Source organism: Lipotes vexillifer, unplaced genomic scaffold (assembly GCF_000442215.2).
Source record: "Lipotes vexillifer unplaced genomic scaffold, Lipotes_vexillifer_v1.1 scaffold566, whole genome shotgun sequence".
In the NCBI taxonomy this organism is placed as follows: domain Eukaryota; kingdom Metazoa; phylum Chordata; class Mammalia; order Artiodactyla; family Lipotidae; genus Lipotes; species Lipotes vexillifer.
The window spans coordinates 1,577,346-1,598,822 of NW_006799689.1; the positions used below are offsets into that span (position 1 = coordinate 1,577,346).

At 36.8% G+C, this 21,477-nt stretch overlaps 1 protein-coding gene across 1 annotated transcript in view; it reads left to right on the top strand.

The window, feature by feature from the left end:
* Window positions 1–21,477, top strand: part of GPATCH2 (G-patch domain containing 2) — a 169,753-nt gene that overhangs the window by 112,559 nt on the left and 35,717 nt on the right. The window contains exons 7-8 of the mRNA XM_007471861.1: window positions 3,841–3,880; window positions 10,420–10,490. Coding sequence (XP_007471923.1) covers window positions 3,841–3,880; window positions 10,420–10,490 — 111 coding nt within the window. The remainder of the gene's footprint in view (window positions 1–3,840; window positions 3,881–10,419; window positions 10,491–21,477) is intronic.

Consider the following 21,477-nt stretch of genomic DNA (forward strand, 5'->3'; position numbering starts at 1 on the left):
CAATCTTGACACCAGTGCCTGCTAGCTTTGTGACCTTGAATAGCAGTAACACTCTTCCGTGAGGTGTGAGGTTTGAATGAGGTAATCTACATATGACCGTGACCTTGGTTCCCAGTAGGTATCAAACATTTACTGAGATACCGAGTTGTGGGAGTGTTTTTACTGCCACTTCTATTATTACTACCACTACATTTCCTTCCAACTACTATTACTGTTCTGTTACTACAATTATGATCAGTATCTCTTTCTTAAGGACCTCCAATTTTTTTTATCAGGATAAATAAACAACTACAGTATATGAATATAACTGCTTTAATGGAGACATGTGCAAAGGTATTGAAAGCTTAGACAAGGAAGCATCTAAACCTAACAGGGTGAGTTAGACCAGGCACCTGTGCCAGTCTTTTTTTCTGCCTCAACTTCCGCTACCCTGACTGGTGACAATATGTATAATAGTTAAAAGGAACATGAGCTTTGGAATTGAATATATAGGTTTGAATTCCAGCTCTGCTACTTTGTTATGAAATCTCTGGCAAATCACTCAACCTCCCTGAGCCTGTTTCTTCACTTGCAAAATGGGGGTAGTACCTATCCTATCTTGCGGGATTCTTTAAAGATTATACGAGAACACTGCCTGTCTTTCAGTAAAGCTCAATAAATGTTGGGTTCTCCAGTTGAAACTCTCATACTTTGAATCTCTTTCACCAGGAAGAGTTCAGTCCCTTCAAAGAATCACCCGCTTAGCTTAAGCCCACCAAGAATAATCTCCCCTTCTTAAAGCCAGCTGTGCCATAAAACACAACCTAATTGTAGGGGTGACTATCCCATCATATTCACAGGTCGTTCCTACGTTCAAAGAGAGCAAGTTGTGCAAGGGTGTGGATCACTGGGGGTCCTCTTAGAATCCTGCCTACCATCCTGTTCCATAAACTCCTAACCTTGGATCAGTCTGTGCAGCTACCCACATCCACTGCTCTTCTGCTGAGCACTGCTGAATAAGATCATACAGAGTGAAGTAAGTCAGAAAGAGAAAAACAAATACCGTATGCTAACACATATATATGGAATCTAAAAAATAAAAAAAGATTCTGATGAATATAGGGGCGGGACAGGAATAAAGACGCAGACGTAGAGAATGGACTTGAGGACACGGGGAAGGGGAAGGGGAAGCTGGGACGAAGTGAGAGAGTGGCATGGACATATATACACTACCAAGTGTAAAATAGATAGCTAGTGGGAAGCAGCCGCATACATAGCACAGGGAGATCAGCTCGGTGCTTTGTGACCGCCTGGAGGGGTGGGATAGGGAGGGTGGGAGGGAGGGAGACGCAAGAGGGAGGAGATATGGGGATATATGTATACGTATAGCTGATTCACTTTGTTATACAGCAGAAACTAACACACCATTGTAGAGCAATCATACTCCAATAAAGATGTTAAAAAAAATTAAAACTAAAATTTTAAAAAAGATTCTATGATTTGTTGCCACACAGATATATAATCTTGAACTTCAGTAGATCTTTCAGCAATGCTTTAGCATGACCTTCCGTAACATTTTATGTGTCCCCCAAAGCTATTCTATGTCTTGTCACCAAGCCCCTGTTATAAGCTGCCCACCTCCCCACCACCCCCAAGAATCTGACCTTTTCTTCAGCTTTCCAAAGTAAGGCTGTTAGTCACAGATTTGGATGAACTTATCCAGATATACCTTCTTTCACTTTCCTTTGTCTTAGTATTAGAGGAAAAGATTTTTCTTCTGTCCAAGGCTGATTCCAGCACCTGTGTCTTTGATTGGAAGGAACATTTTTTTCTTCCAAAAACTTCTTTCATTATATACTACATTTTGAAACCTCTTCTTTTCCATTTTTTTCTGTTCTCTCTCCCTCTCATACTTTGAAAGCCTAACTTGTAGAAAGAGTGGATTAGACTATGCCCACTTTACTTCCTCACATCCCACTTCTGAACCCACCTGTGACACTATAATCCAGATTCTTCCCACACCACTTCCTGGACACTTCTCTGGAAAAGGTCACCAGTACCTAGAAATAATAGCAAAGGAAGAAAAACAAATTAGCTGTCAACTTTAGGAGAAACAAAAAGAAAAATTCAGCAGCACAAAGTATTCATGTAGTCATAATATCTGTATTCACAACGGGTTAATTAAAAATGGTGTTATAACTGGGAATAGGGGTTTGAGAGTTATAAAAGAGCTAAATTTACAATAATGGGAAGTCAATTATTAATGTCTAAAATCAATCACAAAATATCAGTATAACCATATTCTGTAGAAATACATCATTAAATACCAAAAGAAAAGGCAGAAAGAGTTGACAGTGGTTTCTCTGAACAGAGCTTAGGGGTCAGGATAGATGAAACAAACACTTTTTGTTTATTTGTTTTGTTTTAACTGTGTGTATGCATTTGATTTTCTAAAAAATATTTTTCTTTAAAGAAAAAAGGTACAATCCATAGCAGAGGGGAAATTTATCAGTCAAGTTGTCAGGGAACTGCAGTAAATAGTTAGTTGCTAGTTGGTGGTTAATCCACATGTCATTTACAAATAGCAGTAAGTGTCCATTCCCACAGCAAAAATGGAATCTGACCTGCCAAAGAGCATTACTGTCTATGAGCTTGAGAAATGTTCCGGGAAGAGCATAGACAAAATAAGAGCATATTAATATAGAGGCTGTTTATTCCCAGGTTTTAGTACCACAAAGGAGAATACATAGAAGTGTTGGAGGGAACCAGGAAATGTGCCCTTTCCACGTGAGCCCTTTGTCCTTTGTGGTATGGTGTGCTGAGCACCTTGGGCAAATAACCTAGCATCTGAGCCTCAGTCATTCCTGGAGCTGGAACATGAGAATAACCTTGTAAGGTTTTTGTGAGGATGGGAAATAATACATACATGTCATGTGTCTAAAGAGTGCTTGGCACATACCTGTACTCAATATGATGATTCATGAAAAAATAGATAGCATTAATAATAATATTAGTATCATTCCCTACGATTGTGGGCTTTTACTGGCTTATTTCCCACAATGTCTCTCTCGATTTCCTTGATGTTTACAGTTAGTTTTTAAGCAGAACACTGGCCAGATGACTGGGCACACAGCTAATGATAACTCCTGTTGAAAAGGTATCACCAGATAGACTATTAGAAGCCCAAGTTGCAGCTGGAACAGTATGGGGTGGGCCAGGCAGGGTGAGGCACAGTGCAAGAACGGAACGCTTCAACTGTGCCATGACTTATATATCTCCAGTGTTGTTGTTGAATTTGTTCTCAGCCAGGATCCAGAATCCCATGAAAGGAATGGGATCAAGGGACCTTCAGCTGATGCTTTAGAATTCACATCAAGGGCCTTGTGTGATTGTTGCTCGGGACATAGCCAGAGGATATAATATAATATAATATAATATATAATATAATATAATATTCTTGTATTTTTAATGTTTAATGTTTTTTAAAACTCCAACAATCAGAAGGTCATCATTTGTTGTAATGATGCTGTGGTCAATGATAGCGTCTGTAGATTTTATAACCAGAATTGATTCATAAAATGAATACAGTCCCAGCAGTTTATGTTAACATAATTTAATGGAAATGTAATTCTAACTGAGTTTGCTTATTAAACTGAAAATTACTGGGTTATGAGCACTCCTCCATTTCTGTCAAAATTGGTGTAAGTCTAGGATTACATGAAATATCCATTAAAATACAGCATATTTTAAGGCTCTGTTGCTGGTGGCATATACATTTCTTACAGCACATGCAGACTGATCACGTGAGAGCATGTGCTTTTAGTGAGTTTCCTGCTAACTCCTTTTCTCTTTCCTCTGCAGCCGTTGGTTTAGCCCGGGGGCTAGGACAGAGCATGGCCAGGTAAGGAACATTCTAATCCAAAAGGAAGTTACTCAGTCCTTCAAATATTGAACTATCTCCCTTCAAGGTAGTAGATCAGTTTTATGAGAAAGGATAAAGTTCCAGGTTATTTTAAAAGGAGTTCATTGTGCCGGTGCTGATACGTCACTAGTTTGTAGGACTTAACCATTCACATATGTTTTTCGCAAAGTTAAGGTACCAAAATAGTGCATACGCTTGAAAAAATTGCTTTGTATTAAACATGATCAGCCAGCAAGAGAATATTTTTATTTTTGAAGTTTAGAAGGTGATAATGGTTTCTTACAAGTTTATGTTATATTTCTAGGTGAGTTTTTTAAAAATTTTTTATTAGTTTCATGGCAGCACAATGATGAGTTGACTTAGCAAGAACTTGACATTCATTTTGGTTAATTTTACATATAAAATAAGTAGTCTATCTTCTTTGTCTGTTGAATGTGTTAGTTCTCTCTCTGCAGTGTGATAAGGTAATTTAGGGCTTAAAATTTTCATAAGATTTAAAGCATATATGTTTTCGGCTTTGCATCCTTGTTAAGCCTTTTTTTTTTCATTGTGGATTGTAAGAGTTATTTTTTAAGTGGGTCAATAGTACGATATGTAAATCGTACTTTAAATATATGCGAATGAAAAGCCAAAAATCCACAGGGATCATTTCTTCTGAGGGGTAGGTAGGTAGGTAGGTAGGTAGGTCGGTAAAGAGGAGATTGTGCTTAGTAATGGTAATGGGTAACATTATTTTATGTATTGGTGATGTCTTATTTCTTAAGCTGGGCAGCAGGTCCAGAGTTGGTTGCACATACCATAGTTCCCTTTTCTTATAACAGGAAAGTGCCAAATACTTCATGATAAGCTATACTATATTTCTTAACACACATGAATCTAATTAAAGAAAAATATGTGAATTCAGTTTAATGATTTTTTTGTAAACTTGGCCTTTTTCCATGAGAGCAATTTGCACCTTTAAATATATTTCTCACATTAATAATAGAATATATACCGTTATTTCTAAAGTTTTGGAAATTAACTAGGCTACATTGCATCCGCAGTGTGTTTGTTCAGAATGTAAAACTTAGACTTTCTGCTTTCCCAAATGGTTCATACCCTCTATGTAAAATGATTGCAGTAAGATTCTGCTCCTAGTAGTAAGTCGCATCAGGATATAGTTTATCCCCAAATTCGATTTTGTAAAGATCATTTTCCACCTTCTAGAATTTGAGAAATGCTAAAGTAATGTTATAAATCTGTGCTTTAGATTATAGTGTAACTGGTTGCTCCCAGCCAAACTTCTTTTCTGTAATTAAAAATTAACAAATAGCTAAGAACATATAGAGAAGAAAGTTGACCAATCGTTTTTTTTTTTTAATTTTTAAATATTTTAGACAAATTTTGAATCACCCTTTGGCTTAAACTCTGATATACCATTTCAGATTTTTATCTTGACTAGATAGGTTATTAGTTAATGATTCTTGTTATTTGTAATAGCTATGTTCTATGAGGTTGATCAGAATACTAACGTAGCAAATACTGAAAAATTGCTCCCAGGAAAAATACAAGGTTAGGTTCCTGAGAATCTCTGGTCACAACATTTTCATTAACTAATCAATACATATCCTTATTCGATGTGTGTTTCTGTTTAAAGACACCTTATTTAATACATATTATTGATTCATTAACACTGAACTCATGGCCAGCAGCACTATAACTTATTCCTGAAGGGAGCTTGTCTAATGCGCATATTTCCTCTATAAAGCCCATCACAACCTTCGTGCACTGGGGAACACTAGACAGCAGTTCAGCACGATACTAGGAGGCTATTTTAAACAATGAAGATAAAAACAAGAAAAAAATGCAAAAAAACATAGCACTGAACGGACCTCGAAAAAGACACTTGTTTACAGTATGAAAGCTGAAACAAGAAGACAGACATCACCTTGTCAGACCTCAGCTGAGAACATGCGCTACAGGGGACTCAAATTTCTGTCACTCTGTGCATGTCTGCCAATGACTGCTAAAGCACCAGAAGTATTGATTTTGGTGTTACAAATAAATTTTAGCAAATAGGTGAATTTGCAAGTACAGAATCCAATGAATAATGAGTAACAGTTGCACATATACGTGTGTATACAAATACACATGCAAACTACTCATGTTTTGAGGGATAAAAATTTCTTATTCAACTTAGACCTAACTTTAGCACGGTAAACTATTGGCTCAACCTAGGTCCAAGTGATAAAATGCAAGACCATGAAAAAGTATAAAATCCTTCAACATATTGTTGAATGAATGACTATTAGCATGCATGAACACCTTTTATTTTTCCCATACCAACTTACCAACATAAAGAAATGATAATATTAACCCCACTTTTGAAATCCCACCCCTCACTGCTTTCCCCACCTTATGATTCCCCTTTCTGTTCTTTAGTGCAAAGTCCCATTTCCATTTACATCATGCATACTCAGCGTTTCTTTATCACACATTCAGTAAATCACTGTTGTCCATCAGCCGTTATCTCTCAGGTACTCTTTATTTTTACAAAAAGAGGTATTTATATAGACAACATAGCTTTTCCTCTGAGGTGGGTAAAATCTGGGGCAGGAAAGCAGTGACTACAGGATGTTGGTAAATGTTTGAGAAAACCACAGAGAGGGCACCACAGAGGCCACAAAAGAGAAAAGTGAAAGGTGGCTCAGTAGTAGAAGTAAGGAGACAGAAAGCAGCTGCAGGAAGCCTCATTTTGTGTGTGTGTCTTTTTCAATTCTGAGGATTTTCCTCCTTGAATATCTAATAATGTGATTTTTTTACTGAGTTCACTAGTATCTTAAGGAGCCATAGGTCACTGTTTAGAGATTACTTAGTTCTCCTTTTAAGGTGAGGACCCTGTGAAAGGCCAAGTGTGGAGAGACTTGAAATTCTTTTGTAGACATTTGAAGAGTTACCTGAAAAGTGGCTGCTAATCAGAAACAGTCTTGAGCTTGAATGCCTTCTGAATATCAGGTGGTAAAGAAAGGATTGCCGTGGAATAAGAATTCTGCTCTTTGCTTTTTCCTCTTGTGCTAGGAACGTGACACGCACAAAATAATCTTTTTAAAATATCATGAATAGCCACAGAAATTCTCAGCTCCCTGTCTGTCACAGGAGCAACCATGATCCACTTGGAACATTTCTCTTCCTGGTTTCATTCAGCAGATTTTAAAATTGCGTACCTTTTGTAAACCTCACGTTGTACTAGGTTTTGTGTTTATGAATGTTCATGTCATTCTTATGTGAGTCATTTTTTAATATACATCTGCAGGTCACTCACTAATAAGGGAATTGTCTCTCCGTTTGGCCTAAGTCCAGCAATCTGAGAGTCAGAAGGTAAGAAGCACTTCGCACCATATTCAGAAGTTCTGTTATTAATCGGAGTTGATGGTGTTGAGTCAGAGCCCTGAAAACTGACCTCACTTGTGACACTGATAGGAGTCCAAGGAAACAGGAAAAGTTAGCAGTAAGAGAAGTGAAGAATCTTTCAAAACCTGATGAGCTACTCTTGCTTATCAGAGCAGAGCTCCAGGGCTCTTGTGTCTTTTATCATGAATTCCTGACCTGATGCCCCTCCTACCCCCTGCCACCCTTTTTCTTTGTTCGTTGGGGCAGAGCAGACACGTGTTGGGAATCTTTCAAATACAAATGTATGTTTTCTATTCAAATAACACTCTGGATTAATTTTTTCATCTTCGCCCCTTAAAAGATCTAGGTTCCCATTATAACCTGTTAATTTCATGACCCAGAGATCTGAGTCTGTATTTTTCTCTCTGAGCTCGATTTTAAATTTGCAAAGATACACCCAGACTTATAATTTTATTGATAAAATGAGATAATTTTGTGATGACTTTTTAATATAGATGCATTATATTAAATAATTCCAACATTTGTCTCTTTTTATATACAAAGCCCATCAAAACTATAAATTTGAGGAAGACAAGAAATTCTCATGTGAATCTAATAGAAGGAGCTCTAACCTTAGAGTTCACAGAAGTTGCTATCTCATTTTAGTTCATCCAGATGGTGCCCTCCCTGAGAACTAACCAGACCTAGTAGGTATAGCCTAATATTTATTTTGGTTATTATAGTTGCATTTTTAAAAAACTAAACTGTAGAATTCTTTTCTTATTTAAGAACATATGTTTGGGATTTTTTGAGTTCTTTGTTTAAACTGTTTTAACATAAATATCAGGAATAGTGTTCACGTATCCGTCTTATCTAACAATTAGAAAAGTTAGTTAACTACTACTATTAATTGAAGGTGGAGGTAGAGATTTTATCATGTCACCTCTAGCTATCTGTGTCACAAATGTTGGTTTGTATATGTTTTTTTACAAAGGCACTAGAATTAGAAATGCCAAAGTAATTAATTTTTTTTTTCAGAAGCAAATTAGCTTTCATGGTACGAAGTGTTTCTACAATGAAACACTTTCAGATTAATGGACTTAAAGATAAGTCGTTGCTATTTTCTATAAGTAGTAATAATTAGGTATGGCTTCATCTACATATCAGATACTATATCTCATTCCCTATTTCTTTATCTCATTCATTCATTCACTCATTCATTCAACAAATATTTATTGAACACTAAAAATGTTCCAGGCTCTGTGCTGGACCTTGGAGATGCAGGCAGATTGAATAACTAAAACAAAGGGCCAAAGGTGAGCAAGAATATGGTACATGCTCCAAACTGAAAAGTTCAGAATGGCGGGGATTTATCATTTAGAAATAAGGAGCTTAGGGCTTCCCTGGTGGCGCAGTGGTTGAGAGTCCGCCTCCCGATGCAGGGGACACGGGTTCGTGCCCCGGTCCGGGAAGATCCCACATGCCGCGGAGAGGCTAGGCCCATGAGCCATGGCCGCTGAGGCTGCGCGTCCGGAGCCTGTGCTCCGCAACGGGAGAGGCCACAACAGTGAGAGAGGCCCGCGTACCACAAAAAAAAAAAAAAGAAAGAAAGAAAGAAAGAAAGAAGGAGCTTAGGTTGGGGGGTAGGAGGAAGTATAATAAATTATGAGTTTAGAAATATAATCAAATTATGAAGGGCCATGAGAGCCTTGTACAAGATTTGGGGGTTTATCTGAAGAGAATAATGTAATCAGATCTAGTTTTAGAATTATTGGCTGCAGTGTGGAGAATGGATTAAATGGGAGTGAGGCTGGAGGCAGGGAGGCATTTGGAGAGGCTGTTGTAGGTGAGGGAAAATGATGGCCTGGACTGGGATGTTGGTAGTGGGGATGGAAAGAAGCAGATATTTAAGAGAAATATAAAGTAGTCTTATTTAGTTAAGGCATCCCTGAAATAATGATCTAACAATGTTCTTTGTGATCTAATTAAGTTATTTTCCTTCTCAAGGATGGCCAAATGTGGCTAGTAATTGACTCTAAATGATGTCATTGCATAGTTCAAAGCAGTTATTTCATTAGAAGTTACTGATATTGGTCAGACAATAACCACTGACAACCAGGCTCATTAATTATAATTGTAGCATTTGAACCATTTACTCGGCACTTTTTATACTCTGGTCATAGTGCTAAGCGTTTGACATGATTTATCTTATTTAACACTCACAGCACGCTTACAGGTAGATATTATTGTTATCTCAATTTTCCAGGTGGAAACTGAGACTTAGAGACGTTACACAGCTTATAAATGGTAGACCTGTTTTTTAAAACCTAGTGACTTGTTAGTTACCGGTACAGCTGGGATTCGAACCCAGATCTTTCCTGCACTATTACTTCTAAGATTTCTGTTTTTATTAAGGTTAATTTCTAATATGCTGTACAACTTCTTATTAGCCCATTCTTGCATATAATCACATTTCTGCATAAATAAGATAAGCTACAGTTTGAGAGTACACACAGCAAAAAGTATTGACTACTTGGGTTTTTTTCTTTCCAATTAGTTAGGGTAAAGCAAGTGTGAAGGGAAATGTATGGTGAGGCATTTTGAGGAGGCAGTCAAATCTGTATTTTTTTTTCTAATTATATATTTCCAAGCCAATAATTTCTTTGAAAAAGAATGTTTTAAATGTTTCTTTACCATGTTAGGCCAGTAAATACAGAGAAAGTAAGATTAGATCTTTTATGTCATCGTAGGTGACAAAGCCTCAAAAAATTCGTAGCTGAATGCACTGGTAGAAGCATTGGTAAAAGAGGTTCCATTACTTTAACCGGGACCACTCCAGAGCACCAGAATTACAAGTGAGTCCTAGAGCTCCAGCTCTAGGCTGTATATTAAGTGACTATAAGAGCAGTGTAAGCTGTCAGGCAAGCACTGGCAACTCTTAGCAACATTTTTATAAGTGTGTCAGTGGCATCTCTAGCAAAAGTAGTTGTCTTCGTTTTAAGAAAAACCAGTAAAAAAACAAAAAGAAAAAAAAGTAATGCAAGTGAACAAATAGTGTCCCTCTGAATGAGAAGAATACTTTTCTACTTACAAAAGAATATAATGGAAATATTTTTGTTTCTACAACTTTGTTTTAACACTTTGGACAGCATCAGCTTCTGAGAGATAACCGAGCTGAAAGAGGACACAAGAAAAACTGTTCTGTGAAAACAGCCAGCAGGTAAGCAATTTAAAATCACTTTTTACTCTGATCATTAAATCATGTGATTTTTTTTTTTTTCCATACCAATATGAATATGGTGAGTTATAGCTGGGATGCCTTTAGCTCTAAAGTGCCAGCTTAAAATATTTTATGTATTGTTTATTAGAATCTATTTCAGGATTACTAGCAATGAATAGCAAGATACCATTCTATTTGTATTTTTTTAAGCTGATGAAAAATAAAGAGGACCTTTTCTTTTTAACATCTTTATTGGAGTATAATTGCTTTACAATGGTGTGTTAGTTTCTGCTGTATAACAAAGTGAATCAGCTATACGTATACATACATCCCCATATCCCCTCCCTCTTGTGTCTCCCTCCCACCCTCCCTATCCCACCCCTCTAAGTGGACACAAAGCACCGAGCTGATCTCCCTGTGCTATGCGGCTGCTTCCCACTAGCTCTCTCTTTTACATTTGCTAGTGTATATATGTCCATGCCACTCTCTCACTTCGTCCCAGCTTACCCTTCCCCCTCCCTCTGTCCTCAAGTCCATTCTCTATATGAGTGCATTTTTAGAAGAAAAGAAAATCTCTGCCACCCATAACTAATGAATTTTAGATCAAGATTTAGAATAATAAGTTTATTTTTTAATTTTAAAAAAAGAGAATTAATCTTTTCCCCAAAACTTAAATGGTACTTAGGCTTTATGAGAGAGCAACATGTATATTTATCTCTAATAATATATAAATAAGTATATAGAAAATATACTCTTTTTTAAAAGTGCTTCTATGTTCTTACTCATTTTATATTGCTGAGTCGATGTTATATTTTTTCTTTAATAAAAAAAATTTGCCCCAGTTTATTGTTTTAGACAGCGTATTTCCAAATTTTGCATGTGGTGTTTCTGAAGACCTCATTTTTACTTAGGTGAAAATGGCTACCAGAATATTGATCAGAACTACTGCCCTGTGATTTACACTTGCTCAATTTTTAACAAGATAACCGACCTCGGCAGCTACCTTTGCATCTCCTGGCCTCCCGTAGTTAGTGTGCTAGCCACTGTGTTTAACACTCCCAAGCAAGCAATGTAGCTTCCAAGTACCATGTTGTACAGACTAACCCCAACTGAGAACCCACTAGGTATCTGCAGAAGCTAACATAAATCCTATCTAGCATGTCTAATTTAGACAGTCAAAAATTGTCAAACATAATAAGTTGACCGTCAGTGATAGTCAACATAAAACTAATACAGTTACCCCTAAGGATGTCAGATCCTGAAATTATAAAGTATGGATTATATAAATTTTATACACGTTATAAATAATTACAAATGGCACGTTTATAGAAATAAGATAAGCAGGCAGCAGATCGCTATTAGAATTGTTCAAGCAGAATTGAATCAAAAGCATATAATTGTTAAAAATGAGAAGTGTGATTGTGAAATGGAGGTACAGCTGAAGAAGTAGGCCAGAATACAGCATAAAAATACAAGGAGATGGAAAAATGAAAGAGTGGTTAAGAGACCCAGGAAAGATCTAAGATATGTTTAAGCTTAGCGGCTTTGATGGAGGGTATAGAAAGGCTGAAAAAAACATGATGCTGAAGAGATGTTGGCTAAGGATTCCCTAAATGGGTGAAAGTTATAAATCTATAGATACAGGTACAGAAAGCACAGTGAATACCAACTAGAATAAATAGAAAGAAATCCATACCTAGTAGTACACGGTAGTACACCAAAAACAAAGAGAAGATCTTAAAAGAATCCAGAGATAAAGGATGAATTACTACAAAGGAATGACAGCTGTACATCATCAGATTTCTGAGTACTGACAGTGAAACCAGAAAACAGTGGACAAGTCTTCAGAGTACTGGGTGAAAATGCATTGTCAGCATAGAACTATGTGCCTAGAAAAACATCTTTCATATATGAAGATGAAGTAAAGACAGTTTAAGATTTTCAAAAACTAAGAAAGTTTACTACCAACAGACCTTTGCTAGAAGACTTTCTAAGGATGTATTTCAAGAAAAGGATCTCCCCAGGAAAGTCTAAGATGAAAAAATGAATACTAAGCCAGTAAGCTGTTAAAGATTTCAGTAAGTTTAAACAACCATTGTTTATATAAGTTGATAGTTATAATATGTAATTCATAGGACTTTTCAAAAGACAATCTAAGATAGTGGAAAATAACAGCATGTTAAATTTGACAGTGTTGATGATTACAGTTGAAGTCCAATCTAAGGTCCTTGAATTGTTTGGGGTGTTTAATTCATTGCTCAGTTAAGAGATTGATACTTGATAAGACTGTATTAAGTATTCATGGTAAAATATCAAAAATAACTACTAAGTCAAAAGAAATAGAGTATGTAAATTCCAAGCCAGTTGGCGGGCGTGGGGTTGAATGGAATAAATTGCCTCAAAAAATCCATTTAAAAAGTCAATAAAGGGGGGAAAAAGGCATAGACAAAATGGAACACAGAAAAAAAAAAGTTAGATAATTGAGTCAAGTCCATGTATCAGTAATTACAATAAATATTTATGGATTAAATTTGTCAGTTCAAAGCAAAACTAAGCAGATTTAGTTTTTCTTTTAAAATCCAACTATATGTTCTTTATAAGAGACATACCTGAAATAATGACAAAGAAAGGTGGAAAACTAAAGGATGGAACAGCATATACCAGATATACTATAAAAGGGACTCTCATACCAGACAAACTGACTTAAGAACAAAAGCCTTAACAAGCTTAAGAAACACATAATTTAATGATAAAAGATTCAACTTACCAAAAAGTTAATAATTTTATTATTGTGTACATTCATTAAAATAGACTCAGAAAAATATATAAAGCAAATATTAATAGCAGTGAATGGAGAAACTCACTAACCCACTATCATGGTGCTCCCACTTCAATACAGCATTCATATTATTGATAGTTTAAGCCATCCTAAAACTTGCATAACAGAAAATTAACAAACTTAATATTATATAAACCTTTTCACCCAAACTATTAACAAAAACACATTCTTCTCAAAGACACACATGTAATATTTACAAAAGTTGATGACTTACCAGGCCAAAGCTACTATCAACAAATTTTAATGAATATGTATCATAAAGATCATATCCTTTAATTTGAATGTGATTAAGAGAAATCACTGACAAAAGTGATTTTTTTAAAGTTTGGAGTTAAAAATACATTTTGAAATAACTCGTGTCCAAAAAATCATAGTGATAATATCTAAACTTGTGGGTTGCAGTTAGATGGTAATTAAGAAAACTTTACTACTTGAAAGTTGTATATTAGAAATTTGGTCTCAGTTGCTGTTGCAGTCAAGATTCTGAACTATAAGATTACTGATTCTAAACTATAAGGAGACGGCTTCTCTCCTCCAGGATCAACCCAGGAGGAATTTAGAAAGAGAAAATATGCAGAAAACTACAAGAAGTCCCCAGTATTAAGGGAAGGGGTGTGCTATTTTGAACTTGTGCTTGTGAGATGGGGGCACACAGGTGTGCTTGTGTGCTCTGACCTGAAGCAAGAGGCAATTCAGCCTGGGTAAGGGAGAATGAGATGTGAGGAGAACCTTTGGAGTTCTTTTCTATACTAGCTTGTCATTGGCCATGGCCTTGGGACAAATGACATCTGCCCCTTACAGAAAAACTCAGATCTCTGGTCCAAGTGTTTTTAAGGATAAAGTCAGGGCAGCTCACAGTGCTGTATTTGTGAGGAGCTGGGAAAGCTTGATGGGACTGGATGACAAATTATCTGGTCTTCACTCTGCCCCTTACAAACCACAGAGCTGGAGGATTACAGTTCTCATTTTCCTGAGAGTGAGGAAAGGGAGAGTTTTTCTGGCAGAGGAGTTATTTTATAGAGAGGGGTGTGATGATTGTGGTTTTCTGCTGCCCAGGCCTCTATACTCCTAAGTCAGGTTCATTCACCTCCAATTGCTGAACTGCTTTCGGCGGACAGAGAAGACTGGCCTTTCCCCATAGCATTGCCTGGTAGAATCAGATAATAAGACATTTGAGGAGAACAGCCTTTTCAAAAATATATATATATATATATCAATATATATAGGACTTCCATGGTGGTGTAGTGGTTAAGAATCCACCTACCAACACAGGCGACACGGGTTCAATCCCTGGTCTGGGAAGATCCCACATGCCGCAGAGCAACTACGCATGTGCCACAACTACTGAAGCCCACACGCCTAGAGCCCGTGCTCCACAAGAGAAGCCACCACAGTGAGAAGCCCGTGCACCGCAACGAAGAGTAGCCCCTGCTCGCCGCAACTAGAGAAAGCCTGTGTGCAGCAACGAAGACCCAACACGGCCATAAATAAATAAATAAATAATTTACTTTAAAATATACATATATATATTGGATTACAGACTCCAACAGAGGCAGAAATGTTAGAACAAACAAGTCAAAAGAATTTGATTAGCATAATAAGTATTAACTAAAAGAAGTACAGGAAGATAACAATATAAAGCAGGAAATAACAATACAACACATAATTAAGAACCAAATATTTAAGTCTTTTTCAATTTTTCTCAGCGGTGTTTTTTTCATTGTATAGGTCTTACGCATATTTTATCAGATTTATCCCTAAGCATTTCACCATATTTTTTGGTGTATGAAAATGTTGCTGAGAGAAATTAAAGATCTGTGTAACTGGAGAGATATAGCTTGTTCATGGATCAGGAGACTCAATATTCTTAAGATGTCAGTTCTCCCAAAATTTAGCTCCAGATTCAGTACAATCCAAACAAAAATCCCATGAGACTATTTTGTAGAAATTGACAAACAAATGCTAAAATTCATATGAAAATGCAAAGGACTTAAATAGCCAAACTTTAACACTACCTGATTTCAGGACTTAATTTCAAAGCTGTAGTAATCAAGAAAGTGTGGTATTGGTGCAAAGATAGAAAAATAGATGAAAGAAATATACCCACATATATACAGAGAATTGACTTTTGACAAAGTACAAAGGTACCTCAGTGGAAAAAAAATAGTATTTTCAACAAATGGTAGTGGAACAACTGAATATCCATTTGCAAAAAAAAAAAAAAAAAAAATTAACTCATCTATACTTCATACCATACAGCAAAGTAATTTATAGTGACCGGAAGCAGATCAGCTGTTGCATTGGCATGGGATGAGGGCCAGGGAGGTACTGGAGGGAAGGATTACAACGAGGCATTAAGAAACTGTTGGGGTGATGGGTATCTGCATTATCTTGATTATGGTGATGGTTTCACACATGTATACATATGTGAAAACTTATGAAATCGTACACTTTAAAAGTGATGAGGGAATTCCCTGGCCATCTAGTGGTTAGGACTCCGAGCTTCCACTGCAGGGGGCACGGGTTCAGTCCCTGGTCGGGGAACTAAGATCCCACATGCCACGTGGTGCAACCAAAAAAAAAAAAAAAAAGCAGTGCATTTTGCTTATGCCAACTACACCTCAATAAAGATATAGGTATAGATATAGATTTTTTTTTTTTAAGTGAACTCTTAAGTGGCTTTCTACTTCATTCCAAGTAAAAGCCAAAGTCTTTATCTTGACCAACAAGGCCATATGTGTTCTGACCCTGCCCTTCTTTGTTTCCTCCTTGACCTCATCTTCTCCCACTTGAGCTGTGTTATTCACGTACTCCAGGTACAGTGGTTTCTTTCCCATTTCTCCAACATACCAACCCCACTCGTGTCTGAAGTCTGTGCTCAATGTAAGAAAGGCCCACTCTCCACCAGCTCTGCTTTTTGTATCTTCCTTCTTGTCTCTATTACCCCTTACTGTCTCTATTACCTTTAAGCTTCATGAGGGCAAAATCTTTGCTTTACTCACTGGTGTATCCCCAGTACCAAAAACAATGCCTGATACATAGGAAATATTTGCTGCATAAAATATTTGTCAAACGAATTTGACATTGATTCTGTGGCAGTAGAGTGCACTGACTGAGTCCTCATCTTGGCCTCTGTGTACAGCCTCTGCGGTTAGAGTGTCTGACTTCTGATCCCAGTTTCACCACTTACTAGCTGGGTGACCCTGAGCAAAATACGTAACCTCTCTGTCCCTCAGTTTACTTATCTGTGAAATAAAGAAAATAGTTGTACTTATCTAAGAACATTGTTATAAGGAATGTATGAGTTCACGCCTATAAAGCACTTAAAATGTAAGAGTTCTTATGGTAGCTGTTAGGAAAAGTCTGGTATTGTTATTTTCATCTGTGTGCTTCCTAAGCACTTGTTAAGTTTTATTTTTTGTCCTATTTTTCTTGTACATAATTTAGAATGTCAAATCATTCTATAAGACATAACAAAGTACAGCAGGCCCCAGCCTTATTTTTCCTCATTCTCTAATTTCACACTCCAAAAAAATCCACTTTCAACTCTTAGGTATTTCTTCCAGTATTGACCTAAATTACATGCTTATATTACTATTTCTTGAAGCTTTTAGTTTAGTATTACCTATTGACTTCCTGCTGTGTGCCCTACACACACACACACACACACACACACACACACACACCATATCTGCTTTTCTTCCCCTCTTTCTTCCTAATGGTTATATCATAATATTCAGACCAAGTAAATATTTATTGTGTGCATTAGTATGATCATATATGTAGATATTATGTATAGATGTATAACTTTTGTGTTGTTGTAGAGATAATTGTCTTGTTTTTCATTTGCTCTGTTTTCTATGCGCCTATCCCAGTTCATCAGCCACCTCTACACAGAAGTGTAACTCCCCTCAATTCTCTGTCCTGGTGACATCCTTCTTGGAGCCCTCCATTTTTCGGGTCTATTCTGGACTGTTTGCTGTCTGGACCAGCTGCACCTCTGCTGTCCTAGGACCTCTCTTCACTCCTCATCCTGGGGGTTTCCTCATCTCTCTCCTATGTGGAATTTCCTTTTCCCTGGATCCCATGCCATTATTTTTCCTGAGCTTTCTGAGAAAGAGAACAGGTGTGGTTACATTTGTGAGACTCTGCATCTCTGAAAATGTCTTTATTCTAGTCTCACATGGATTGATTTAGCTGGGAATTGAATTCTACTTTGGAAACCATTTTGCCTCGGGATTTTGAAGACATTTCTCCAGTAATTTCCAGGGGTTGCCATTTCCTCTGTTCTCCTATTATTTGGATGTTGGAGCACCCTCAAATGATCCTCCAGTTGTTTTTTTTTTTTAACTTCTCTATATTGTTGTCTTCAAAGATTTCTGGGCAGTTTTATTAATGGTTACGTCCCAAATGTTTTGTGGATTTAAAAAATTCTCTTCTAATACATCACATTTCCAAGAGCTCACCTTGTTTCTTTGAACATTCCTTTTCTACATCCTCTTTGTCCTGTTTGGTGGATGTGGTGTATTTTCTTGTCTCTCTGAGGGTATCAGTTGTGTTAGGCATGAGGCAACCTGTAAAGGTGAAATAAACACAAGGAAAGGCTCAAGCTTAAATTTCGTTACAACATTGAGTGCAGGATGGAAATTCTTCATCTTCATTTGTGTGCATTTTTCTGTGTTCCTCCCTTGAAGCCATTTTCTTCCTTAGTATTTTTAATATTGGCTTGACTTTTCTTACCCCTTTTGGATGAGTGGCTGCACTTCCCTTTTTCAACTTGTAGAAAAATATAAAGGTTAGAGAACTGTAATTCATTGAATCAATCAATTTTAGGACCATTTACTCCCCAAATATACCAGGCAGATAAGAAAAGATAAGTGCACCAGTGGTCTGCTGTTAATGACTCGAAGCTGAGATTTTGAAGTGCATGAGTACAGCACACTCTTAAGGTGGGCATTCCTCACTGAAGCTCTGGATGAATAAAGGGCACTGCAGTTATGGCTTTAGCCTCTGGAATGTAGTACTCCTTACCCTCGGCTCCCTGGGGGAATTTTCAAGATCTCCATAGAAGGGTTTTTAGGGACGTATTTACCAATGCCACCGACTGTAGTGCAGTTTGGCAGTTTTCTGGGTGTCCAATTTGTGGCATTTCTCCTTTTTTGCCACCTCTACGTTAATGTTCATCTAGGCTCTTTAAATCAATGATAGGTGCAGGAGCATTGTCTCTTTTCCAACTCTTAGACTGCTTTATGTCTAACAGTACCAAGGAGGTAACAGCCTAAAGTTCTCCTTTAAACACATAACCCACTTTCATAATTTCAGTCAATTCCCTCAGGAAGTTCTCATCAGTAACAGACTTTGTTTTTCAAGGTTTCCTATACTTCCGCCTCCTGAAAGGGCATCGTTCCTTAGGATTTCCTACCATGCTTCTCGTTCTGCAAACATCTCCTCCCAAGCTTCGTTCACCATCAACAGTGCTCGTCGTCACATGCCATTCCATCATATACAGATAGTTATTCCTGAAATATTAATGCGTTGTATTTGTTCATATGTTTATTCTAAACATAATTAACATTCTCATACTTTTATGATATGATACTTCATGGGTCCTATAATCAAACTTTTGACTGATTCAAAAGGTAAAAAAGAAAGCCTTAAAAAAAAAAGGTAAAAAAATGATAGGTATAGGGGGCTTCCCTGGTGGCGCAGTGGTTGAGGGTCCGCCTGCCGATGCAGGGGACACGGGTTCGTGCCCCGGTCCGGGAAGATCCCACGTGCCGCGGAGCGGCTGGGCCCGTGAGCCATGGCCGCTGAGCCTGCGCGTCCGGAGCCTGTGCTCTGCAACGGGAGAGGCCACAACAGTGAGGGGCCCACGTACCGCCAAAAGAAAAAAGAAGATAGGTATAATGTAAAACTAATTTAAACAAATACTGATTGTTAACAGAGGTATAATTTGATCTAATTGGTTCTAGTGATACTGGTCTTACACATCTTTCTTTTGGTTTGTTGCTTCATTTTTATTCTCTGTGGGGAGCCCATATCATAGACTAGGTGTGTCAGATATTGAGTGGTGTGAACATTTTTCATCAAGACACTGTCCTCACATATTCATTTGATGTGTTCTCCTAAGATTTTACATTGCGGTGGTGCTTGAAGTTACATGTTTCCTGTCTTACATTCCTGTGTTGTTTATATCTTATTGGTTATTCCCATCTGATAATTCTTTTTGGTTAGTCTGTGGGGTTTTATTTTCCAATCATTCTTCCATTTCTTCAGTGTTCTCTGTCCATTTTCCTATTATGAAGTTTCATCTTAGTTTTACTGTGTACTATCTGTCCCCTAATATGTAATGCATGTCTAGAGTTTGTTCATGCCATTCTCTCTTTTTTACATACCTTTAAACCTTTGAAAGCATAAATAAACTCAGGAAAACACAAAGGTCTTTCAATATATAAATGCATGAAAGCATGTACATTTGTTATTTTTAAAAACCACTACGTATTACCTGTCACTGTCAAAATTTAATAATTAACAGGCACGCTTTTTGAGTGATCGTTGCATGCAATAGATTATTAGCCAAAGTGGAACATACATACACACACACACTCAACTAAACATTGAGACAATGCACCTAAGTGTTTTATAGAAATACTAGTGACATCTAGAGTTATTCTTTAACATGTATCTTTCTCTTAAATTCCAGACTTGCTATTCAAACCCTTTAGTTTTTATTTCAGTATTCAGATTTTATACTTCTCAAAATTATAAAAATCTTTTTCTCTTTTTCTCTCCCTTCACCTCATTTAAAATTACAATTAAATAATTTCACATTGTTTCTCATATCATAACCTTTGATTAGTACCAGAAAGTTCAATATAGCCTTCCCAACTGAAAGTAAGTAAAACATGCATGAGGCAATGCCTGACACTGAGTGATGTACCGTTCTTGAAAAGATCTTGCTTTTTTAAACACATTTTTATGTTAACAATTAGTCTTTATCATTCTAAGAATCCATACAAAAAGATTGATAGTAGATCATGTCAGATCTGGCATCTTCTTTTTTTTTTTTAATTTGCCATGCTTCCTTACTTACATGATTTTTGCCATTTACATTTACTCTTGTGAAGCACCAAGGCTAAATTATCTGGCAGTCTGATATGTAATTTGCAATCGAGTAAAAACATTTTATTGCCAATATTATTAAATTTGACTTACTATTTTAAAATATCTTTCAGAAACATATGTTTGTTAATTCACTTTTACTTAGTTCTTACAAGCATTACATTTTTCATCTACTAGTGTCAAATGACTTGAAAATCCCTGGATGCTGTGTGCTCTAATTTCTTGTGTGATCAATTAATAAATAATAAGGAGGGAAAAATAAACTTTTTTCTTCCTTTGCTGTCACTTTCTTGCCTGATTAGTAGTAAAAAGAATCTTCTAAAATGAAAAAAATGGCAATAGATTTAATTAGAGAATCAAAACAAATCCCATCACATTCACACACACACACACACACACACACACACACACACACACACACGTTCATGTCAGCCTTCTTCCGTCAGGTTAGAAAGAACATTCCTATTTACATTAATACAGAGCATATTTGTTTTCACGTGACGATACAAGTCACTGTATTTTGTTGCAGATGTAACAAATAGAATTACAGCTGTTCTTTATTTGATCTTCTAAAGATCCAAAGATGTTCAAGGATTCAGTTTGCTCAGTCTTCCCCATAGTGTCATCCGTTATTTGGGAAGGAGACCTAATTTGCAACAGATACAAAACTATTTGTCATTTTGCAAGTTTGCCAAAAATAAATGAAACTATTAATTACTACATTTTTGAGCAGCTGTTAATAAATTGGGATAACTGTTCATTAGAGTACTGGTTAATGACATGGACTGTATTTGGCTAGTGTTGCTTTTCACAGAAATGTATCAACAAAATTAAGTGCATCAGCAAAAGTAAGTGATGCTTTATTTTAATTATTTAAAATGAGACTTACTTATCCTACATTAGTAAAGATTTAATTTAAAACAAATTCTCTTTTGTCATACTAAAACTAATGATTCGGGGTTTCCCTGGTGGCGCAGTGGTTGAGAGTCCGCCTGCCGATGCAGGGGACACGGGTTCGTGCCCCGG